Source organism: Lynx canadensis, chromosome B4 (genome assembly GCF_007474595.2).
Source record: "Lynx canadensis isolate LIC74 chromosome B4, mLynCan4.pri.v2, whole genome shotgun sequence".
Taxonomy (NCBI): domain Eukaryota; kingdom Metazoa; phylum Chordata; class Mammalia; order Carnivora; family Felidae; genus Lynx; species Lynx canadensis.
The window spans coordinates 125,340,177-125,361,007 of NC_044309.1; the positions used below are offsets into that span (position 1 = coordinate 125,340,177).

At 48.4% G+C, this 20,831-nt stretch overlaps 1 protein-coding gene across 2 annotated transcripts in view; it reads right to left on the reverse strand.

The window, feature by feature from the left end:
* Positions 1-20,831, reverse strand: part of NUAK1 (NUAK family kinase 1) — a 72,810-nt gene that overhangs the window by 38,931 nt on the left and 13,048 nt on the right. For both annotated transcript variants that reach the window (XM_030320433.1, XM_030320434.1), the window contains one exon: positions 1,398-1,518. In XM_030320433.1, coding sequence (XP_030176293.1) covers positions 1,398-1,518 — 121 coding nt within the window. The remainder of the gene's footprint in view (positions 1-1,397; positions 1,519-20,831) is intronic.

Below are 20,831 nucleotides of genomic sequence, written 5' to 3' on the forward strand. Positions count from 1 at the left end.
TTCATTTTTCTGACTCGACTGTATATTTAAAAATATTCTGGAGAAACACTTTGACTCAGGAAGTCCAAGCCTAGAAAATTTCTCGTAAGAAAAAAAAATTACGGAAATGAATATAAAAATGATTACAAGGAGGATCACTAAAGCTCTGTTTATAATAACTAGAAATATTATAACTTAAATATTTAAGAAAAGGAATTAGATTCAGTAAATTATGATACATCCATAAATGGAATACTATAAAGTCTTTCAAACTGTCCCTACAGGGAATATTTATTGACATAGAAAGAGATGCATAGTATAAAACATGAAAAAATTTTAAGTTAAAAAATGGTATAAACAGTAAGATCTAACTTTGGATAAAAATCATGTACAGACATAGAGAAGTAGATAAAATATAAATAAATATAGCCAGAGTGATATTAGAACTGGGGGGTTAGAATTGAATTATTTGTTTATTTATTTTTTTATTTTTATTTACTTTTGAGAAAGAGAGACAGAGTTCAAGCGCAGGAGGGGCAGACAGAGAGGGAGACACAGAATCCCAAGCAGGCTCCAGGCTCTGAGCTGTCAGCCCAGAGCCCGATGCGGGGCTGGAACCCACGAACCGCAAGATCATGACCTGAGTGAAAGTCAGATGCTTAACTGGCAAGCCAACCAGGTGTCCCTGAAAATATTTTTAAATTTTAACTTTTGTATTTCAATAATTCCTGCAATAAATACATATTGCTCAAGTAATTTTTTTTACAAGATATTAAAAAAAGAAAAGATAGGCTATAGGAAGTTTATACTCTCCATTTCTTCCCAGGAAGGACCAACGAGTTGAAGTTCAAGCATTTTTGTGACTTTTTTCCCAGCCCCGCTCTTCCACAAACACCACTTATGACTTGGACTCCATTTGTGAGGCATCTGCTCCGCCGAGAGATCCCTCCTCTTTCTTGGTACTTCCCGGACCTGCTCAAAGCTAATTCCCAACTCAAAGAGCCTAACTTGGAGTAACTCATTACTCCACCACTGGGGCATTTGCGTTAGGCAATGACCTTTACAATGGATCCACCATGACCCTGGTCACCCAGCAAACTGCCATTTTTCAGAAACCATGGCTGTCTCGCATACTGGCTTTTAATAAAGCGGGTTGCCTAGCAACCGCCAAGGAACTGGCCGGGAGGCGGAAGAAGGCACCAGCCGGAGCTATTTATGACCAAAGGGAGCCGTGCTCCGTGTGTCTGGTTGCGCTCGAGGTAACCAAATAGGAGATAACACCCAGCTATTTTTGCATCATGAAGAAAAAAACTACTTGGCTCTTGCCCAGAAGGGCAATTACCTAAAAATCTTGGCAGGCCCCATGGTATGAGAAATGGTAACTGATACGCGGGTGAAAAAAAAAAAAAATCACTGACCTTCATAAATACTGATGATATGAGGATGGTTGAGGGATGACATGATCTCAATCTCTCGTCTGATGTGAACCATGTCTTGTTCATCCTTAATTTTGTCCTTACGAATGGATTTTATAGCAACCTATAAAGTCAGGAAATGAAATGTTACTCAGAGGACTAAACAGATGCAAATCAGCCATTGGGGGAGTTTGGAAAATAAATACAGATGTTACTTGTTGGCAGAACCGACAATAACCAAAACAAAGCTTCAAAATACCCCCTGTCACGTCTTTCATTTATAGCAAAAACACCCTTCTCCTGACAACAGAAAACATCAGAGTCCAAGAGCCTGGGGTTTGGGACGCTGGGTTAGGGGGTTTTATTTTGGTCTTGTTTCCCTTGTTTTGTTGTTGTTGTTGTTGTTGTTTTTCCATAAAGCAGAGGTTGCTTCACGTGGCCAAATTCGTTTACTCTAGGAATCCTGATGCTTTGAAAAAAGGAAACCGAAGAGCTCAGTTTACAGGGCATAGATGATTAAACATGGACGGGTGAAATCAGTATCACTCAGCCCCAGCGGGCAGCTGCCGCAGCAATGGCTGGTGAAAGCTTCCTTGCACGGCGCTTCTCCAGGCCAGTTCTGCTCAAATGCAGGGTTTTAAGACTCCAGCCTATGCTGTGGTTGTGCAACTGCTCAGAGGCCAAATCCTTCCTTCATCCTTCCTCTGGCCCCGGGCACCTTCCATCGCACGTGACGTGACGTGACGAGACAAAAAGGCTCTGCTATAGAAAAATCAGGATGAAACAAAGGGAGGGACAGCCAGACTCCCTGCCTGGCCCCAGATGATCCCCGTGCCAGTGTCTGCAAATGCAAACTGTAGAGGCCTGCCAGGGCCAACGCGCAGAGCAATCGCTCAAAAGAAACACATAAATAAAAAGGCATTAAATGACAACGGGAATCTAATGAGGAAAAATATGTTGGCCAGTGGATTCATCTTTGCTCCTAAACAAGTTGCTTGGTAATTTAGTTCACCCTGGCTCTAAGGGAGGCAAAAAGTACTCGGGGGGGGGGGGGGGGAGGAAGGTGTCCGTGGGTAACAAGGAAGCTTGTTACCAACAGCCAGCTTAGTCCCTTCCAAAGTGGTCCTCCTATGACGTCAGCTCTCACCTGGACCACCCTCTCCTAGATGAAAGACATTTAACTCATCCCTCTGGATCACAGAGACATGAAGTACCCCGGAGAGACAGCGTCCTCATTACCAGCAGCCCACGGCCACACCTCGATTCCGACAGGGGGAAGCCCCGTCAGCCTCAGCAGGAAGCTACTCACATCTGGGAACGTTTGCATCTTCTGGTTTACACCGGGTCCCCACCAGGCACTATACATGGAAGCTACAATCAGCCCATCTATAATTCAATGAGAATTGGGCAGCTACTATTATTATTGCTGTTTTTGCCATTTGCTGCCCTCCCAACAAATGTCAATGGGCTAGCAGGCCCACATATCTCTCCTTTGCAAAAGCCTCCCCAGCTGTAATGAAATCAGTATTTGTGTCATTACTTGGCTCTAAACTAGCGGGGATCTTATTCACTGCTTTATCTCCCGTGCTTAACTCCGCGTTGGCACGTGGCAGGCCTGAAAAACCCTTAGTGTGGGCAGGCAGGCAGGTGCTAGGTAGACAGAAGGGGAAGGAGGAGGGAGGAGAAAGGAGGGAAGGGAGGGGGAGGCAGGGGTGATGTTTGCGGTTAGGTGATGAGAACCCAGACCAGAGAAGCGACAGTGAAACCGGAGCATAAAAACAAGGACCACTCTAGTCAAACACCACCACCAAGACAGGCACACCGGGAAGATGCTTCGTTTTTCTCTGGCATCCTACTGCAAGGGCAATCGAGGAATGGACAAAGCAGACTGGAAACGCTGGACGCCCTGCTGTAAACCCAGGGAGAGGCACCGTCCTCCCCTAGACTGGGAGCAGACCCCGAGGCGGAGGCCGGATAAAAGGAGGCTGCCCAGAGATGAATGAGCCTCCAGCTTCAAGGCCCCTTTTCACCAGGGTGCCGGGCTCAAGGCCCTCCGAAAGCCCCGTTCAGTATGCAGTGAGAAAAGCCTCCCTGCGCTGACGTCAAATGTAAAGATATGACTGGAAGGCTTTATTTTGTCTGAGCAGGGCCTGCGATCCTGGGAGCTTGTTCTGGGAGGAAGCAGACAGTGAGCACACACAGGCCGTGGAGGATGTGGGTGGCTGTTGGACCACCTCCTGCATTCCTCCATGGACTAAAGATGGGCCAGGGGAGAAACCACCCCTTTGATTATGCAGCAGGCTGAACTTGGCCTCAAGGAGGCTCTACTGTCAAAGGACAATAGGAAGAAATTCTTTCCCCATCCAGGGTCAGGGGAGGGTAAAGACATTCTGGGGGGTAAGAAAATAAGCCCACTGGTCAGCTCCCCCCAACAGTGGGGCAGGAGGCCGACTGTCTCACAGCGCCGTTTGCCAGGGGGATGTTTCCAGCCCAGTATGAAAAGGAAAGTGCTCACATTCTAACAAAACCCCACTCAGCACTGAGGAAACTAAAAGGGCTCCATAAATGTTAATAACCATGGTGGTTGTCCCTCCACAAAAGTTTCCCTCTTCCTACAATGAATCTTCTATTGAAAATGTAAAAGAGGGCTCATTCTGCCCCCTCTTTCAAAGGGTTGGTGGGAAGTCCATGGAAGAAGGCGGGCTAGAAATCACTTAGAACCATGCAATTGTCAAGGCCAGGGGGAGACTCTCATTTCAACTCCCAAGGGCAGTGAGATGACCCACCCAAGGTCGCAGAGCCAGTTAATGGCAAACCACGGACACAGTAACAACTACTGTAATAACAGCAGGTGGTCGTGGAGCACTTCCTATACGGTGCAGACGTTGTGCCAAGTGCTCTACACGTCACGGATCTTTACATCCTTATTCAGGCTTCAGCTCCAGGATCCCTTAGGGAAACCCTCCCTGACCCCTTTAGGGGATGAGGCAGCTCCTGGCCACCTCCCTCTCTCCACACCTTTCCCTACTTCATCTTCGTGGGGACATTCTGCACCCTCTGAAATGCTTCTTGGTTTGCTGCATATTCAGCCTGTGACCAAATCCAGCTCATGGCCTGTTTCTGTAGGACCCAGAAAGCTAAGAATGGTTGTCACAATTTTAAAGAGTTGTTTATAAAAGGAGAAAGAGATCTATAAGTGTAGTTCCTGTAACTTAAGGTGGTGCCTGCTTCATGAAGTCGAAGGATAACCTGAGCCAGCACAAGGCAAAGCCGTGCTGTGTAATGGTCAGGAAAATGGCTTTGAGTCCGGGCTAAAACCACTCATTAGCTGTGTGACCTTGGGGAGGTGACTTAACCTTTCTGTGCTCCAGTTTCCTCATCCATCAAGTAGGGAAAGCAGGGGACGTCAGGTGCTTGGAACATGCCTGGCCCAGGATAAGTGTTCAGTAAATGGCAGCATGTTTAACCTGAAGAGACTGCCCCCTATATAGGGCCTTCCTGCTTTCCTTCCTTTCATTCTTGGAGCACACTTGAATTCCTCCTGGTTCCTCATGGGCCAGCAAGTAAAGGCCTAGGGAACATATGTTCCCCAAGTACATAAAAGTCAGGAGAATCTCTCTCCAGGTCTTTAAACTGTATCCTCCTCTGACATGTCAGGAAGCCCAGAGCAGCTGGGGCTCACCCACCATGATCACCATGGCATCTGAGCCTGAGACCAGACAGAAGGATAAAGCAACCCCGCCCCCATCTCCTTCTTATGGTCACCTGTGCAGGTGACCAGGGGAATAGAATGGCCTAGAATGAGGCCAGAAGATGGCCTCAAGACATCCACTTCAGCCTCTCTGCATTTGGACTGTTCATTCACTTACTCCTTTTGGGTACCTACCAGGCACCAAGCACAGTGCTGGGACTACACAAAAGGGAAAACCAGCAAGATTCTGCCCCAGCCCTCAAGGTTGGGGTGGGGGGTGGGGAGCAGAGGCGGAGAAGGACAAGGGCAACGAGCAAAAATTACACAAGTGATCACGCAATTTTCCTCATGACCGAAGGCTACCAAAGAAACACGCACGGGTGCCAGAATTCTGGAGAAAACCTTCTCTCCAGTTTCCCTCAGTCCTCGCCCACGTCGACAAAGAAAGATAGAGGTGGGGAAAGGGCCCAGCAGGAAGAGATTACCAAATGTCTGAAACCATACACCCTCCCCCCAAAACATCCAATTTGTTCCTGCACGAGCCAGAGAGATGTCACTCCGCCTTCAGAGTGACGGGAACTCACGCGCAGTACAACCACTTTCATAAATGTTCCCAAGTCTAGACAGCACCGTGTGCCTTATAAAACGGTCTGCCTTTAAATAAGGCCACCCTATAGTTTAATGTTTAAACCGTAGGCAGCAGCGGGGCTGGCTGCGGACCTGTGAATTCTGCCCTGCGGTGCCTGCCTGTTTAAGAGGCACACTGAGCCCAGCCAGTCCCCAACCCTTGTTAAATGTAACAGGCCCAGTCTCCTCTTCTATGGAGGCAGTTTTTCCTTTTTGGAATAATCACCATCAGCCACCTGTTCTGCAGCCTGCTGGGTGTCCTTTGCCACAGCGGCTGCTGTGAATGTTAAGAGCTTGGTCACTGGGCAGGGTTCTGGGAGGCAGACGGTGGCTGCGAAAGCCAGGCTTTTACTGACTAGCTGACCTCATTCCGGGAGCCTGACCGTCACAGATCTCAGTTTCCTCATCGGTAAAATGGGGCTAGCAAGGCCCACCTCTTGGGGCTGTTGTAAGGAGTGGGAATAACATAAGTAAAGTGCCTGGAGCACAGTAGGTGCTTTTACTGATGGTGATGACTATAAACGAGGCCTGGCAGACACAGGGTCCTGGACCATGTTTTCGGGGGGACGAACCCACAGCAAATCACCTTATAGGCCTCTCCCCTCCCCTTTCAGTACATACCTCCTCCCCTTCCCCAGATTTGTAATAAGTAAGCAAGAGCAGGTTAAAATTCACATCCGGCCTGTGCGCCTGCAGAGAGGGGGGCAGCCAGCCGTCTTCCTGTCCTGCTTTGGGGAGTGGAGGTATTTCTGGGCAGGTTCTACATTTGCCAGGCTCTGACCAGGAGAATCACTGCCCTCTTCCCTCCACAGCCACCTCCCACAGATGCTCATTCACTGCCACGTCAGCCTGCAGAGACTGTCCTAGAACAGTGTTTCTCAGACAGGGGCCACGGACAGCTTGTTAAAATGCAGATTCCGGATGCAAAGGTCTAGCGTGGGGCCTGGGATTCCGCACTTCTGGCAAGTGCACCCCCAGGTGATGATAGCGATGCACGTCCAGGGACCACACTTTGAGTAGTGAGGTCTTAATGCTCTTTGGCCAGGACATAGCAACAGTTTAAGATCAGTGGCACTATTCTTAATAATAGCAGTAACTAGCATTTAGTAAGTGTTAACTGTGTGCCAGGGGACCTTATCTCATTTAATCCTAACTAAAACCTCATTTGTTACAGGAGGAAACTGAGGCACAGAAAAGACAAATACTGCCCAAACTCACACAGTTTGTAAAAGACAGTGCTAAGACTTCACCCGAGGCAGCCTGAGTCCACCACCTGCTGATTCTAGAAGCTGTGGATGAAGCTGGGGTAGACAGCAAACACGGCAAGTGACAGAAGCTCTCAAAGGTCAGTGTGAAGGGACCCCTCCAAGCACATGAAGTTTTATAGGGTCATATGTGAGGTCTCAGGAGGCAGAATTGGGGGTCTGAGTAGCGGGGAAGAAACATGACCATAAACACGGCATTAGAATCACTTAGTAGGAACAAGCTTGCATTCTAATCCCGGCAATAGGAGCTGGCAGCTTCCCGGCCATTCACAAGGTGTGATCTCATACCCGGCCACGTTCCACGGGAGCTCCAGGGCACTGAGTCAGAGCAGCTCGGGGATCTTTTCTCACCAAGGGGCCCGGAGGCCACTTGCAGTGGAGGTAAGCAGCCAAATCAGGGCGGAGGCCGGCGTAGGGGTTCCTGCTCTTATCTGGTTGATGGTCAGAGTTCGTGGCAAGGCACAGTTCCACACCGGCCACACAGATCCAAAGACCCCAGGATCACCAAATGGCTTCCATTCAGAAAGGCTATGCGTGGCCATCACCACGGTGATGCCACCCAGGAGGCCATCCTGCAGCCAAAGCCCCTAATTAATTAAATGACCCCCAGCTCTTTTTGAGGAGGCTGGCCAACTCGAGACAACACTCGAGCAAGTTGCCATGATGCAACCGACCCTACAGGGATCCGAGCCAAGTCCTCCACGGGGCCCATGGGCCTCTTCCTCTCCGGCTTGTTGATTCATGTCATTACATGGATGTTTTTTCAGACAGAAGCAGGTTGGAAGCCAAGAGCTGTATCAACACGCGCTGAGGAGATGCGCCCAGACGCAAGGGAGCATGGCATGTGTAAGGAAAAGCTTTTTCTTCAAAGAACGGCAACCCCCTTGTACCACCACCAGCCCTTTAATCTTGTAAAAGGTTCTGAAAATATAATCCTAAGTCAGTTCTCCATCCTTGATTTTCAAAAACTCCCCATCAGAGATGATGTGTCCTCCGATGATGCTCATTTTTCTCCTGCCATGAAAAATGTGTTCTATTTCCAGAATTTGAACAGCAAATCAGATTTTTATCCGACGGGGCTAGGGCCTGCTCACGGGACCCCCAGAGAGGCCTGGGATGTTTTTTATCGACGTGCACAAGGCTTCCCTTGCTCTCCACACCCCCTCTTCAAGGACTGGGCTAAGCGTGTCATTGTTGCATGGGGTGATGCCACAAAGGAAGTGGAATTCACAGCTCAGAAATTACGGGCACGTTTACACTCCTTGTACTGCGCTGGGGTTTGTAAACACCAGATAGCGGCCATGGCTGACCAGGCAGGAATCAAAGGATGGGGGGCAGGGGTGCGGAGAAAGGTCAATGGAAAGTTAACAGCGGCCATGGCAAAAGCAAGCAACAAGCCAGTTCAGAGCACATAATCTGATTGTCTGGGAGCGCAGTTCCTCCCTCAAAGAGTGGGGAGCGAGAACACCACCTGCACCAGGCCCCGGCAGCCCAGGGGGGCTGTGGGTGCTGAGTGTCAAAATGCAGCTTCCGGGCCCCACCCCAGCTGTACTGAATTCTAGCATCAGCAGTTGCTGCAAGCTTCCCAGGTGATTCTGCCGCACTTTGAAGCATGAGAACTGCCATTATGTTACTTAAACCAGAGTTAATGTCGCCATGATGGCACTTCTTACGCCGTAACCCAAACACCATGCGGTCATATTCAACACTGGATGATTAATGAGAATTAATGAACTGCCCATCTATATAGAGGGGGACTGAACACAAGCTGCTTCCCTGAGGGGACGCTGCGACCCGCATTAATTTAACCCCCGGCAAATGGAAGGTTTGCTCCCATGCTGCGAGGCCCCAGAAGCTGGCTGCTAACGGGTTACTTCATGCTCTGCACACAACCTGGGGCTCCCACACCTGAAAAAGTAAATGTCTCCAAAGGAGGAGAGAGGAAGCGAGCCCCGGAGCCTTGCGTTCTGACCGCTCTGTGACAGAGGATGTGGCTGGGGCTGTGGGGAGCCTTCTCTTAGCAGAAGCCTCCAGAAGTCTCTCCAGGCTCTAATGAACAACCCCAAGCCCCCCTGCGTAAAAAAGGCCTCTGCAAACACAAGAGATGCTACACAGACCACAGCAGAGTCACAGAGAGACGGAAAACGCAGGCCTGTTTAGCTGGAACTCGAGTGGCCAGGCAGCTGTTTATTTTTGGGCTTTCACGTTTCTGAAAGCCAAATGCAACACCAACTCAGAATTCTAAAGTGCAGCTGCTTTTCTTCCAGATTCCAACTGTCCTGGGGAGGGAGAGGAAGGGCCTGGCCGGAGGGCAGAGGTTGGACAGCCTCGACCGGTAGCATCCAATAACTCTGATGCCGTTCGTAACCCGGCTTGGATATGCTTAGGGTTGTGTAACTTGTATTTATCAATCTCCAAGCCCAGCAGAACCACGGCCAGAATTGCCAAGAAACCACATCAGCACCTTGGCCTTGCCCTCGGTCACGGCAACTTGGCCAGGTGCCCCTGAACAGTGGTACTCAGGCAAGCCTATCATAGACTCAGTTTCCTCATCTGCAGATGAGGATGACAAGCGGTCCAGCCCCACCAGGTTGACAGATTGTGTACAGGGTGGAAGGCTGAGAAGGCAAACAGTCACAGGCACGAGGTGTAACGATCACTGATCACCGTTACATCAGATGTCAGAGCTGCGAGGACCTCAGAATGTTCTATGCCAACCCCCTCATTTTATAGGTGAGGAAACTGAGTCCCAGGGAGGTTAAAGCACAGGCCCAAGTTCACAGAGTTCATAACAGCACTGGAGCTGCAGGAAGATTCCTGAATCTCACTTCAGTCTGAGATTAATACTCTGAGCAAGGAGTGCTAATCAAATTCCAAGCCACAGCTGGCAGCAGGACTAAAACGGCCACCCAAAGATTAGCCATGCACACACGAGGCAGGCCCCAGAGCAGCCAAGCCCCAGACCTGCTGCGTTAGTAATAAGCCAAGATGGGGAGATACTCCCAAGCGTGCTGGCAAAGTAGGACCTGTCTCACAGCACGGCACAGTATCTCACCTCCATCTAATGTCAGGGGGCTCTCTGCCCACAGACATGCAGGGGACGCGGTCTTTAGTCCAATTCAGTCCAAACCTCGTTCCAATTTCTGAAGCCTGATTTGATATCACACATGAATAGGCATACTTGGGAGGGTTTTATCCCATTATTTCTTAATTCACCGAAAACAGCGCTTTTAAATATTAACTTCAGGCTGCTGCTGTAGCCCTGACCTTGCGAACAATGCACAAGGGCCACAAAAGACCTGAGAAACATAATTAGTTTTCCAAAGGGGGGGCCAAAAGAATTAGTCACTTGAATTTAGCTGATCCGGGTGAGCAGAACAAAGAAAAAAAGTTGTTTTTTTAATTTCTTAAGATGGTGAAATATATAGAATGTGCAAAAAAAAAGGGGGGGCGTGGCTTTATATTGCATGTTTCAACCACAGATGATTTTATAAATAAGTGAAAGGAAAGATTCTTCAGACGTTATTTTTATCCCGACAGAGCTCCTATTAGGAAAGCTGAATCGTGGCAATCAGAGTGTGCAAAGACATACCGGACAAGTAAGGAACAGTGGATGGCCTACAATCCGTCCCTCTGGGGGCCTCATTCAGCATCTTCTCACAAACCAGAGTTTCTTTTCCGTCCAAAGGAAGCTCTCATTGTCCACTGCCCCGAGAGTGAGCAGGCTGGGCCCTGCTCCAGAGCCCCACTGCACAATCTACCCCGATGCTTCCCAGCCTGCTAATCAACTCCCTACAAACCTGCCGGGCATGCCTGTCACAGCAGCACCTCCAGCTATACATGCCCAGCCCCAGGCAATGCAGCCTGACCCCCAAGGAGCACGCTCAGTCCCCAGCGGGCATCTTCTGCCATCCCCTTAGGCAGGTGACCTCCATGAGCTTCATCCAGCACCCATCACTCAGTTCCTACCCCCAGGGAGGTTGGGGCAGGGGACTGTGGTTCTTACCGGGACCCAAAGAACAGCCCGAGTGGAGAGTGTGATGCTTCTGGACATCTGTGCTTTTCATTTTCTTTTTTTTTTATTAAATATAGTTTTTTTAATGTTTATTTATTTTGGAGAGAGAGAGAGAGATACACACACAGAGAGCAGGAGAGGGGCAGAGACAGAGGGAGACGCAGAATCTGAAGCAGGCTCCAGGCTCTGAGCTGTCAGCACAGAGCCCAATGCGGGGCTTGAACTCACGAACCGTGAGCTCATGACCTGGGCCGAAGTCAGCCACTTAACCACTGAGCCACCCAGGCACTCCTGTGCTTGTCATTTTATCTGCCGGGATCCCTCCACTCCCTATCATCTGCAACTAGCTTCTTCAGCTGACCAACTCCTCCAGATCTGTCCCCTACCATGAGCCCCCGGAATGCAGATATAGGTCTGCTTTGCTGACCTCGGTTGCCATTCACCCAGAGACCATTTCTGTTTTACTCACCTTACCTCCAGTGCCTTGCGGGCAAAAAGCTGTGGCTCAAATGGACTCCAAGATATTAAAAAGGAGCCTGAACATTTTGTTAAGTGAAATAAATCATACACAGAAAGGCAAATACTGTACGATCTCACTTATATGTGGAATCCAATAAAGCAAACCTGATAGAGAATACGTTGGTGGTTGCCAGGGCCCGAGGGGTGGGGAAATGGGAGATGTTGGTCAAAGGGCACAAACTTCCAACTATAAGATGAGTAAGTTCTGGGGATCTGATGTGCAGTATAACGACCACAGTTAACAACACTGCCTTACGTACTTGAAAGTTGTTAAAGAGAGGAGATCTTAAGTGTTACCACCATGCATGAATTTGTGCACATGTACGCACACGCACACACACACACATACAATGATAATTATGTGAGGGGATGGAATGGTTAACTAAGGGTTAACATTTTGCAATATATATGTGTATAAAGTCATCACGTTCTACACCTTAAACTTACATATGTTATATGTCAATAATATCTCAATATAGCTGGGGGGGGTGAAAAGGACCCTTAAAAAGATGTCTAAACACAGCCACCTGCCACTGAATCTTCTTTTATTTATCTGCCTCTCAAGTGTTGAATCCCTACTTGTCCTGAAATCACTGAGCCTGACCTTGTCTCTAAAATGGAGATAACATGATGGTACTTAGAAATGGGGCCTTCGGGGTGTGATTAGGTCATGAGGGTGGAACCCTCAAGAACGGATTAGTGCCTTTACAAAAGAGACCCCAGAGAGCTCTCTGGTCCCTTATGACAAATGAGGACAATGTGAGAAGATGGTCGTCCATAAACCACGCAGGGAGCCGTCCCCAGACACAGAATTCCCGGGCACCTGACCTTGGACTTCAGCCTCCGGAACTGTGAAAAATAGATTTCCATTATTTACAAGCAAATAAATAAATCAATAAAAGGGAGATAATAATAGTACCCACCCAGAAGCACTGGGAGATAATTCACAATAGCTGAGAGTAACCCTAATAATTACTGGTTATAAGCCCTGACTATGGGCCAGGCACTGGGCACAACCCTGTTTCTCAACCTTTCACTCATTAAATTCTTGCAAAAACGTTATTATTTCTGCTTTCTCAATGAATATAAACTGAGACTGAGGTAGGTGAAGTAACTCACCCTAGGGCACTCAACTAATACACAGGACATCTGGGTCTCACTAAACCTAATAACTGTATTCTTAAGCTCTGTACCTCACCCACAAAGCGAGTGCCACAGTGCCTGGCACATAGTGGGTATCTGATAAATATGAGCTGTATCAGTCTCTGAAGACACCACCTTATCCCCACCCCACATCTTGTTTTAAGCTAATATTTAAATGCTTCCATCTTCAAAAGCACATCCATTGGTCTTTCTTGGTTTTCTCTGTGAGCCCAGCCAATGCACTTGGGCAAGAGGCAGAATCAGAGAGGAGGGTCTGGGAGGTGTGTCCCCAAAATGAAGCAATCATGAGTCAATTCTCCTGCAAGCAATTTTGGGAGATCTGCTCTGGATAAGGCACTGATCCAGGTCCTGCAAAACATGACCCAGGCATTCCCTTCAAGTTGCTTGCAATCCAACTGGAAAAGGAGGGGGACATGGGAGCTCCTCCCTGTCCTGCACCCATTCATCCTTCTACTGGCAGAAATGCCCTGACTTTGCTCTGAGGATGCCATTAGACGCAGTTTTAAAGACTGTCAGTCAAGATAAAGCACCCTCCCAATACCAGTGGGTGGACCCATGATCCTAGAATTTGGCTAAGAAGACGCTCTTTCCCCAGAATTGAATTTTGAGTGGTTTGAAGATGGCTGGGGCATTGGGTTTTTTCCTTCCCCCAGCCTGGTCCTGTGGGATACACCAGACCTTACAAATTAATTTTCTCCTTAAATGAGTCACAGAGTCATTAGCAATGTCATTTCTGTCATTAGCAACCAAGACCCCTAACTTCTACTGGGAGATGTCAATGCATTGGCGTGACAAAAGAGAACAAGGTTACTAAGGAGGCAAGCACCCTCGGTGTCATGGGCTAGAGAAGTCAAGGCAGGTGCCTGGGAGTAGGTGGGGTGGGGGATGGGACCAGAAAATACAGAGGGTTTAGCATGGACAAGGAAACTACCAGTCCCTCCTGATGCCAATAGGTAAACACATGACCCTAGAGTTTGGCCAAGAAGATGCTTTTTCTAGGATTCCAAGACCCTTCCCAGCAAAGTGTCTTTTTGTGAGATCACAGGTGAACTGATGTATGTGCGCAGAGGTGGGGCCTCCTGAGAAGTCCTTCCATGCATCACCACCCCCCCCACACACACACACTTCTACTTCCGTGTCTCGCTCACACTCCTAAATAAGACCAGAATTGAGTCTTACTTTACCCACTCATTTTTCCATCCCTAAAAAGGACACATCTCCACTGTCCCTTTTGCTCACACATAGTGCATGCCTTATACTCAGTCACCTCCTCCATAAAATGGGCCATGTCTCACTTGACTGGTATGAGTCAAGATGCCATCCTCAGGAACCATCCAGATGTAATTTTTACAATAATTTCCTCTCACACCACAATAAAGCTGTATCCTATTGCCGTGCAGTTTTGCCTTTTTTTTTCTGGCTGGTTGGGGGTTCCGTAAGGATCATTTTGACCTATCCTGGTGGAAAAAGTCTAGCCATTATTCTCTGCCAAAGAATGTTCACGTGTATAAAATATTTACCAGTTGTTGTAGACTGAATTGTGTCCCCCCAAATTCAGACCTTGAAGCCCTAAACCCCAATGTGACTATATTTGAAGGAAGTGCCTTTAAGGAAGTAAGTAAGGGTAAATGAGGCCATAAGGGTGGAGCCCTGATCCAACAGGGCGAGTGTCCTTATAAGAAAAGGAAGAGACCCCCGCGAGCATGCAAACACCCACAAAGGAGCTGCGAGGACACAGTGAGAAGGTGGCCATCTGCAGGCACAGAAGGGAGGCCTCACCAGACACCAAACCCTGCCAGCACTCCAATCTTGGACGTCCAGCCTCCAGAACCATAAGAAAATTAATTTCTGTTATTTAAGCCACTTGATGTATGGAATTCTGTTATGGCCGCCTGAGCACTTGAATATACTAGTCCTCATCTGTGCTACCTAAATCACAGTCAACATATAACCCAACAAAAGGGAGGATCATTCATGGTCAATACCATACACACAGCAAACAGAGCCTACAGGACAGGAACCCTAACTGCCTTGTTCACCCTCGTGTCCCCAATATCTAGGAAAGAGTCTGGCACACAGCAGACATTCCAAGAACATTAGTGGTGTTGAATTTAATCAGACATGATGAACATAATATTGTCTTAACTTCTGTAAGGATGAGAACATCCATCCACTCACTACCACCAAGCTGGCCCGAGATCTGCAAGCTGCCAAAGTCAGACAACCCACCCAGATAATATCCCAGATTCCACTCCAGTCTACATCGCCTCTGTACTTGTAGGTAAGACCACAAATCCATGGATGGAATACCCGGGTGTGCAAACAACCCCCACACACTATGTTAGAAATGCTGCCCTACTTGACTGTACTCTCCCCACCACCCCATGAGACAGGCTACTCGTTGTGCAGGACAGGAAAATTGACACTAAGAGAAAAGGACTCCCCAGGCCCCCACAGGGTCATAAAGGCAACATGCAACTGTCAGCCCAGGTACTTGGATTTTGTGGCTGGTCCTGGGTCACACCTGTTCCTACGTTTCATCAAACCTCCGGAACCATGGGGCAAAGAAGAAACACCCTGAGTCCTGGCATTGCGACCCTCCCTTCTCCAGGGGTTCGGCCTTGGGGAAAACTAGCTCAGATATCAGACTGTTGAGACTTCGTGGACGAGCCGGCCAGGGAGCTAATCAGAACAATTTGAGTGCGCGGCTAAGCAAGGACAGCCCTTCCTGGAGCGAGCCTTGCCTTTATGGCAACACTTCATAAGAACTTTTCCCTTACAACAAAACTGTCAAATCCAGCAACCACAGGCCAGAAACATCCCAGCTGAGCCCCACCAAGCTGCTTTCTGATGTACTGTACACACAAATACCAATATTCCCCAGATGTTCTCTATGTAAAACATTTGGTTTGAGACACAGCCCTTTTTCCCAAAAACCCTTACATTTGTTTAATGGACTCATACAGTTCAGCTAAAATGTCCTGGATCAGACATCTGAGGCCAGCCCGGCTCTGATGCAAGCATCCCATCTGCAGAAAAGACGAACAAGTAAATAAGACAGTCGTCCCCAAGATTTATGCTCCCTGCATCTTTAAGCAGGTCATAAAATGTAAGCTATGTACGGATAATAATGCAAGTTGCTTTCAAGTGTGTTTCTGAGTCCATCTCGGTATTAATCTAAGACTGATGTTCAAACAGAGAGTGGGTCTGGTGTGCCGAACAGGAGGCCACATTCTGCTACTTACTCCCGCAGAAAAGAAGTTTAAAAATCTGTCACTGGAGTCCCCTCCAAGGTAGGTCTTTTCCTGGTCTTAGTTATTCAAATACAGCAGCATCTCCTTCATTCCAACGCCACGTATCCTTTAACCCGCAAACACAGGGAGACGGTGAAATGGAAAATGTACTGGACCCAGCTTGGACGCGGGCTCCCTGAGTGACCCTGGCCAGCCCTACGCCCCCCACAATGGTTCATCCTGTTACAGGAGAAAACGGAAGTTCACTAAAGTCACCGTTGGGGCCTGTTCAGCTGTGAAGATTATACAAGGAAGGGAAATAAACCCTTAGGAAAGCCACCCAAGAAATGTCATCGAATCCATGCACTGAGCCCCCACAGATGGTAACCCACAATTCTCCTACTAATATTTATAACAAGCGTGGTCACAGCAAATCTTTGGGGAAGTGGAAAAATGGAAGTAGAAGGCCGCCAGAGGCAGCCTCACCGATAGAATCAAGACAGGACAACTTTAATCTTTAACTTTTCTGTGTTGTGTGAGCTTTCAGCATTGGGCACGCATTATTTTTGCTATAGGGGAAGAAGAATTTTATCATTTAAAAGGTCACAAAAAGCAATGAAAGCTGATGAGGAAGAAAGCAGACAAACTATAAATAGCAGACACAAGAACTCCAAAACAAAGTTCTGAGGACCATTCAGAAGTTCCCCAAAGACATCAAAAAAAATAAAAGGTCTTATTTTCAAGGTACTTTGTTTTAAGAAGGAAAGAAAGCATAAGAGATTTCCATCATAAATGGCTATAATTTTTTAAAAGACTGGCTCTTCAATGGGTGAGCTTCAATTACCTGCAAAAATACACTTAGAGTTCTCTATGGTAACTCAGTATGTCCACTTACCCGATGCATCAGATTAACCCGTATTCTCCATTTCTTTGACTGAGGCTCAAGGTAGGTTGAACACTAGAGGCTGTAGCACTACCCTCTGCTTTCCCTACACCCTCTGTGCAATCAGCCAACTACCCATTGTCATCCCCGCCAAGTCGACTGCCCCAATATGGCGACCTCTACAGTCCATGGAACGCTTCATCCTCCGACAAGGCCAGCAAATCATGACATGACTGTAAGCCCTTCCATGCTAGGGATCAAAAGCCCTAGACAGCAAACTTTACTCTCTCACTGCCAGGAAAAGGTAAAATACAATAAGATAACACACAGAAAATGCCGAGCAGTGTGCCCAGTGCTGCTAAGTGCTCCAAATTACTTTTATTATTAGTGTTAACAAATAGGCCTTATGCAGAGATATGTGTAAGTAAGAAAACTACAATTAGACCTTCAAAATCTCAAGAGGTCGAGAGGACAATGTCAGAGGGTAGAGTGAGAAGGGGCTGGGAGAAGGGGACCAGCTGTGGCCTCTTTCAAGAGGACATTTCAGGTCACCCGCACTAAAAGAAGTCCCTCCAAATGTACTTCTGTAGCCCCCAGGGAATTGATTTTGCAGGATGGAATTATTTCCCTGAAATAAACAGACACACAAAGGTCGCTACAACTGGGGCCTAGAAAGAAAACAAGCCAGCTGCCGATTTACGGGCAGCCTCTGATGCAACAGAGCAAAAGGTCCCGGCCCAGGTCCAGTGGGATGGCTTCCGACACACCACTCCTCCCTGGAGAAAGCAAACCGGTGGAAAGGCTCGGGGAGGGGACCTGCCTTCTTGTGGGGAAGGTCCCCACTTGGCCAGGCACCAACGGGGGCATCTTCAGGAGTACAGACCCTCGGACCTCTGCATTCAGCATGCGCCGGCCAGGGGCTCTCAACTCGCTGCATGACAGCGACGTTGGGGGACCATTAAAAAATGCCGATGCCCAGGCCCCATCTCCAGAGAGCTTTCAAAAGGTTATTCCACTGCTCAGCCAGGACTGAGAACAAGGGGTGTAGTGGGAATTGCCCTCAGCGGGGTCGGATGGACCGGAGCTAACCCAGGTGCTGCCTTGACCCCGTGGGCAGATCAGCTACTCTTCTTTCACTGCAAATTGGTAGTTACCATCACCCCATGACAAAGCTGCTTGAAATGAGAAGTCACGTGTCAGCTTCCCTCCTTCAGTGTGTCTTGTAGGAGGCACATAGGGAGTACCTGTCGGTGTCTATCTTTCTCTCTAAGTGTCTGTCTTCCAAGGCTCTCACAAGTGAGTCGAGAATTCTGGGCCGCTCCCCACTCTAAGGGGTTTCCTGAATTTCTAAGTGGTTAAAAAATGGTGGGGGAAAGACTCCTGTCACACACACACACACACACACACACACACACACACACACACAGAGGCCCTACTGGGTGACACAGGCATACAGCGGAACTATGTAAAACAGCAAGCATCACACGCAGCAAAATGAGGGAACACCTAGTTTTTAAGATGTACGTTGCGTTCCCTGTCCAGAAGAAAGCCTATCCTGGGTGTGACACTTTCTCAGGAAGCCCCTGCCTATCCCTCGTGTCCCCCATTAGGTCAAGTGCGAGTCCCTTCCACCTGGCGGTACTGTGCAGGGCTGGCACGTAGTGGGCTCAAGGGAATATCTGACAAATGGCGTGAGTTAATTCCGCTCCTCGAGGCCAGGGATGGGCATTTGTAGATCAACAGAGCTCATAATGGCCACAGATGTTAATCCCCTAAACAGGCATTTCATCAACACACCTGAACTTCGCTTCCAAGCAACTGGCAGAAAAGGATATAAAGGCCCGTCCAACATTCAGGAGACAGCTGCTCAAAGCCCAGTGACTGAGCAGCGGCGTCACAGCATTTCAGGGTCTGAATTCCATCTACGGGTACCGCAAACGTGGGCAAGTGACTTCATTTTCTGTGCCTCAGTCTAGCCACCGTAAAATGGGAAGAGCCATGGTGTGCACCTCTTAGGGTTAGCACGGGGATGAACTTAGGTCAGTGATTTAACACGCTTAGGCTACAGCCAGGCACGATCGCTGCTCCGTAACTGTTTGCCATTATTATTACCCCATGGGAGGATATCAGGCAAAGAGACCTCAAGCTTCAGGCCCGATAGAAGAACCCCAAGGTCATAGGGTGCTCCGGTTACCGCAAGAAAAGGTGTGCGCTGAAGAACGTGGGGTGGTGTACCCAGACAAATGCAGCAACTAGCTTCCCACTGTCCAGAGCTGTGTTTTTCAAAGCAGAGACCACGAACCAATCCCACCATGCTCACTTGCGTTGCTCGGTTACAATGCTAAAGACTCCCAGGTCCCCCTAAGTCCTACCCCAGCCGTGCTGGATCAGATTCTCTGGGGTACATGCCAAGGATGGTGCATTTCGACAAGCAGAGGAGATTCACGTGTCCCCACAAATTTAAGAACCGCTGGATCGGCTAAGCTAGAGGATCCGTGTCTGTATCACCCCCGGAGCCTCCCGCATCGCCCGATACACAGTACGTGCTCAACAAACACCAGGTGAATCCATTCAATGATTACAATCCTCTTAAGTGTTGGTTCGATTATCTGAAGGCCCCCTATGCGTAAGGCACATGCAGACCAATGCTGAATCAGACTTCATTCATCCTAAAAATCTTTACTGGGTGCTTACAACATACCAGGCAGTGTTCTAGACCCAAGATACAGAAGAGATGATGAACGAGGTCGCTCAGAGATAATCACAGAGAGTGACAAACACTGAGTATGGAGCCAATAATGCCAACTAAGGGGGTGGCACACTTCTCCCATTAAACTCCGCATCTAGAGCAGCGCTGCCCTTTGGAATTTCTATGGTGATGGAAAAAACATTTTCAGCACCGTCCAGTGGTAGGCACTGGCCGCACAGGGTTATCAGCCACTTAAAAGGGGGCTGGTGTGAGCAAGGAACTGAAGTTTTCGTTTTAACTGTGATTAATTTTAACAGCCACATGTGTCCTTATTAGACAGCGCAGGTCTAAAGGCAGAACAAGAAATGGAAACGGGAAATGATAACACAGGCAATATGTACTACGGGGGCGGGGAGGCGGGGTGGGCGCTTAGAGCACCATGTGTTATCAAATGCCTCTCACCCAATTACCAGATGCCCTAATGTTCTCTGGCTCCAAGAATTGAAAGTACAAGGTCAGGTACAAGGCATTGTACTCGGGCTGGAATTTTTATAGCCCATGATCAGTTGGAAGAGGTATGCAGCCCAGCCAAGCCCCAGAGACTGCAGTTCAGGAACACAGCACCGCCCGCAAAGCCTGCCCACGGCTGCCAGAGACATCTCTCCCGGCCCCGCCACTCTGTTGTTGGTCGGTCATTCTGTCCCTGGCTGGAACGTCCCACTGGGCCCAAGACACTGCATGGATTTTATGAGATTTCTCCGCTTCGAGCATAAGGACAAGGACAAGCCTCCTAAATTCCACCGGAAAATTGGTGGCTAATCCAAACATTTCATAAAATTAGAACTCATTGTGGGGCTGAAAGGAATTCAGACTGTGCCGCCACCAGAGAAATGCAAGATATTTGTTATAATTTTTTCCTTCATGAGCTGTTTTAAGAAGCAAGTGCGTTTTCTGCTTGAAATAAAGAAGGCATGCGGGGGGGAGGGGGGCTGGAGGGGAGAGGGGCGGAGGGGCAGAGTTTTTGTTTTTGTTTTGTTTTCTCTGTGGTTTGCAAAAAGCATCACCAGATGACAAATGGAGGAATCCTGCCTGACTCCCTAATCCCACAGCTAGCAGAGATAATAAACCTGCCTTTCCAACCTTGGCTGCATCTTGCTTTTATAGAGACGGAGTTTTTCCTGGAACATGGTACTTCTGTGCCTTAATTTTCTTCTTGGGCTTTAGCCCCAGAAGTTTCACATGCAGTGGTTTTATTAGCGAGAGAGATACCTGAATCATTCATTTGGGCCTGCGTGCGTGCACATCACTGCCATTCATTCGCCAGGCATGGGGCTAGGCGCTTGGGATTCAT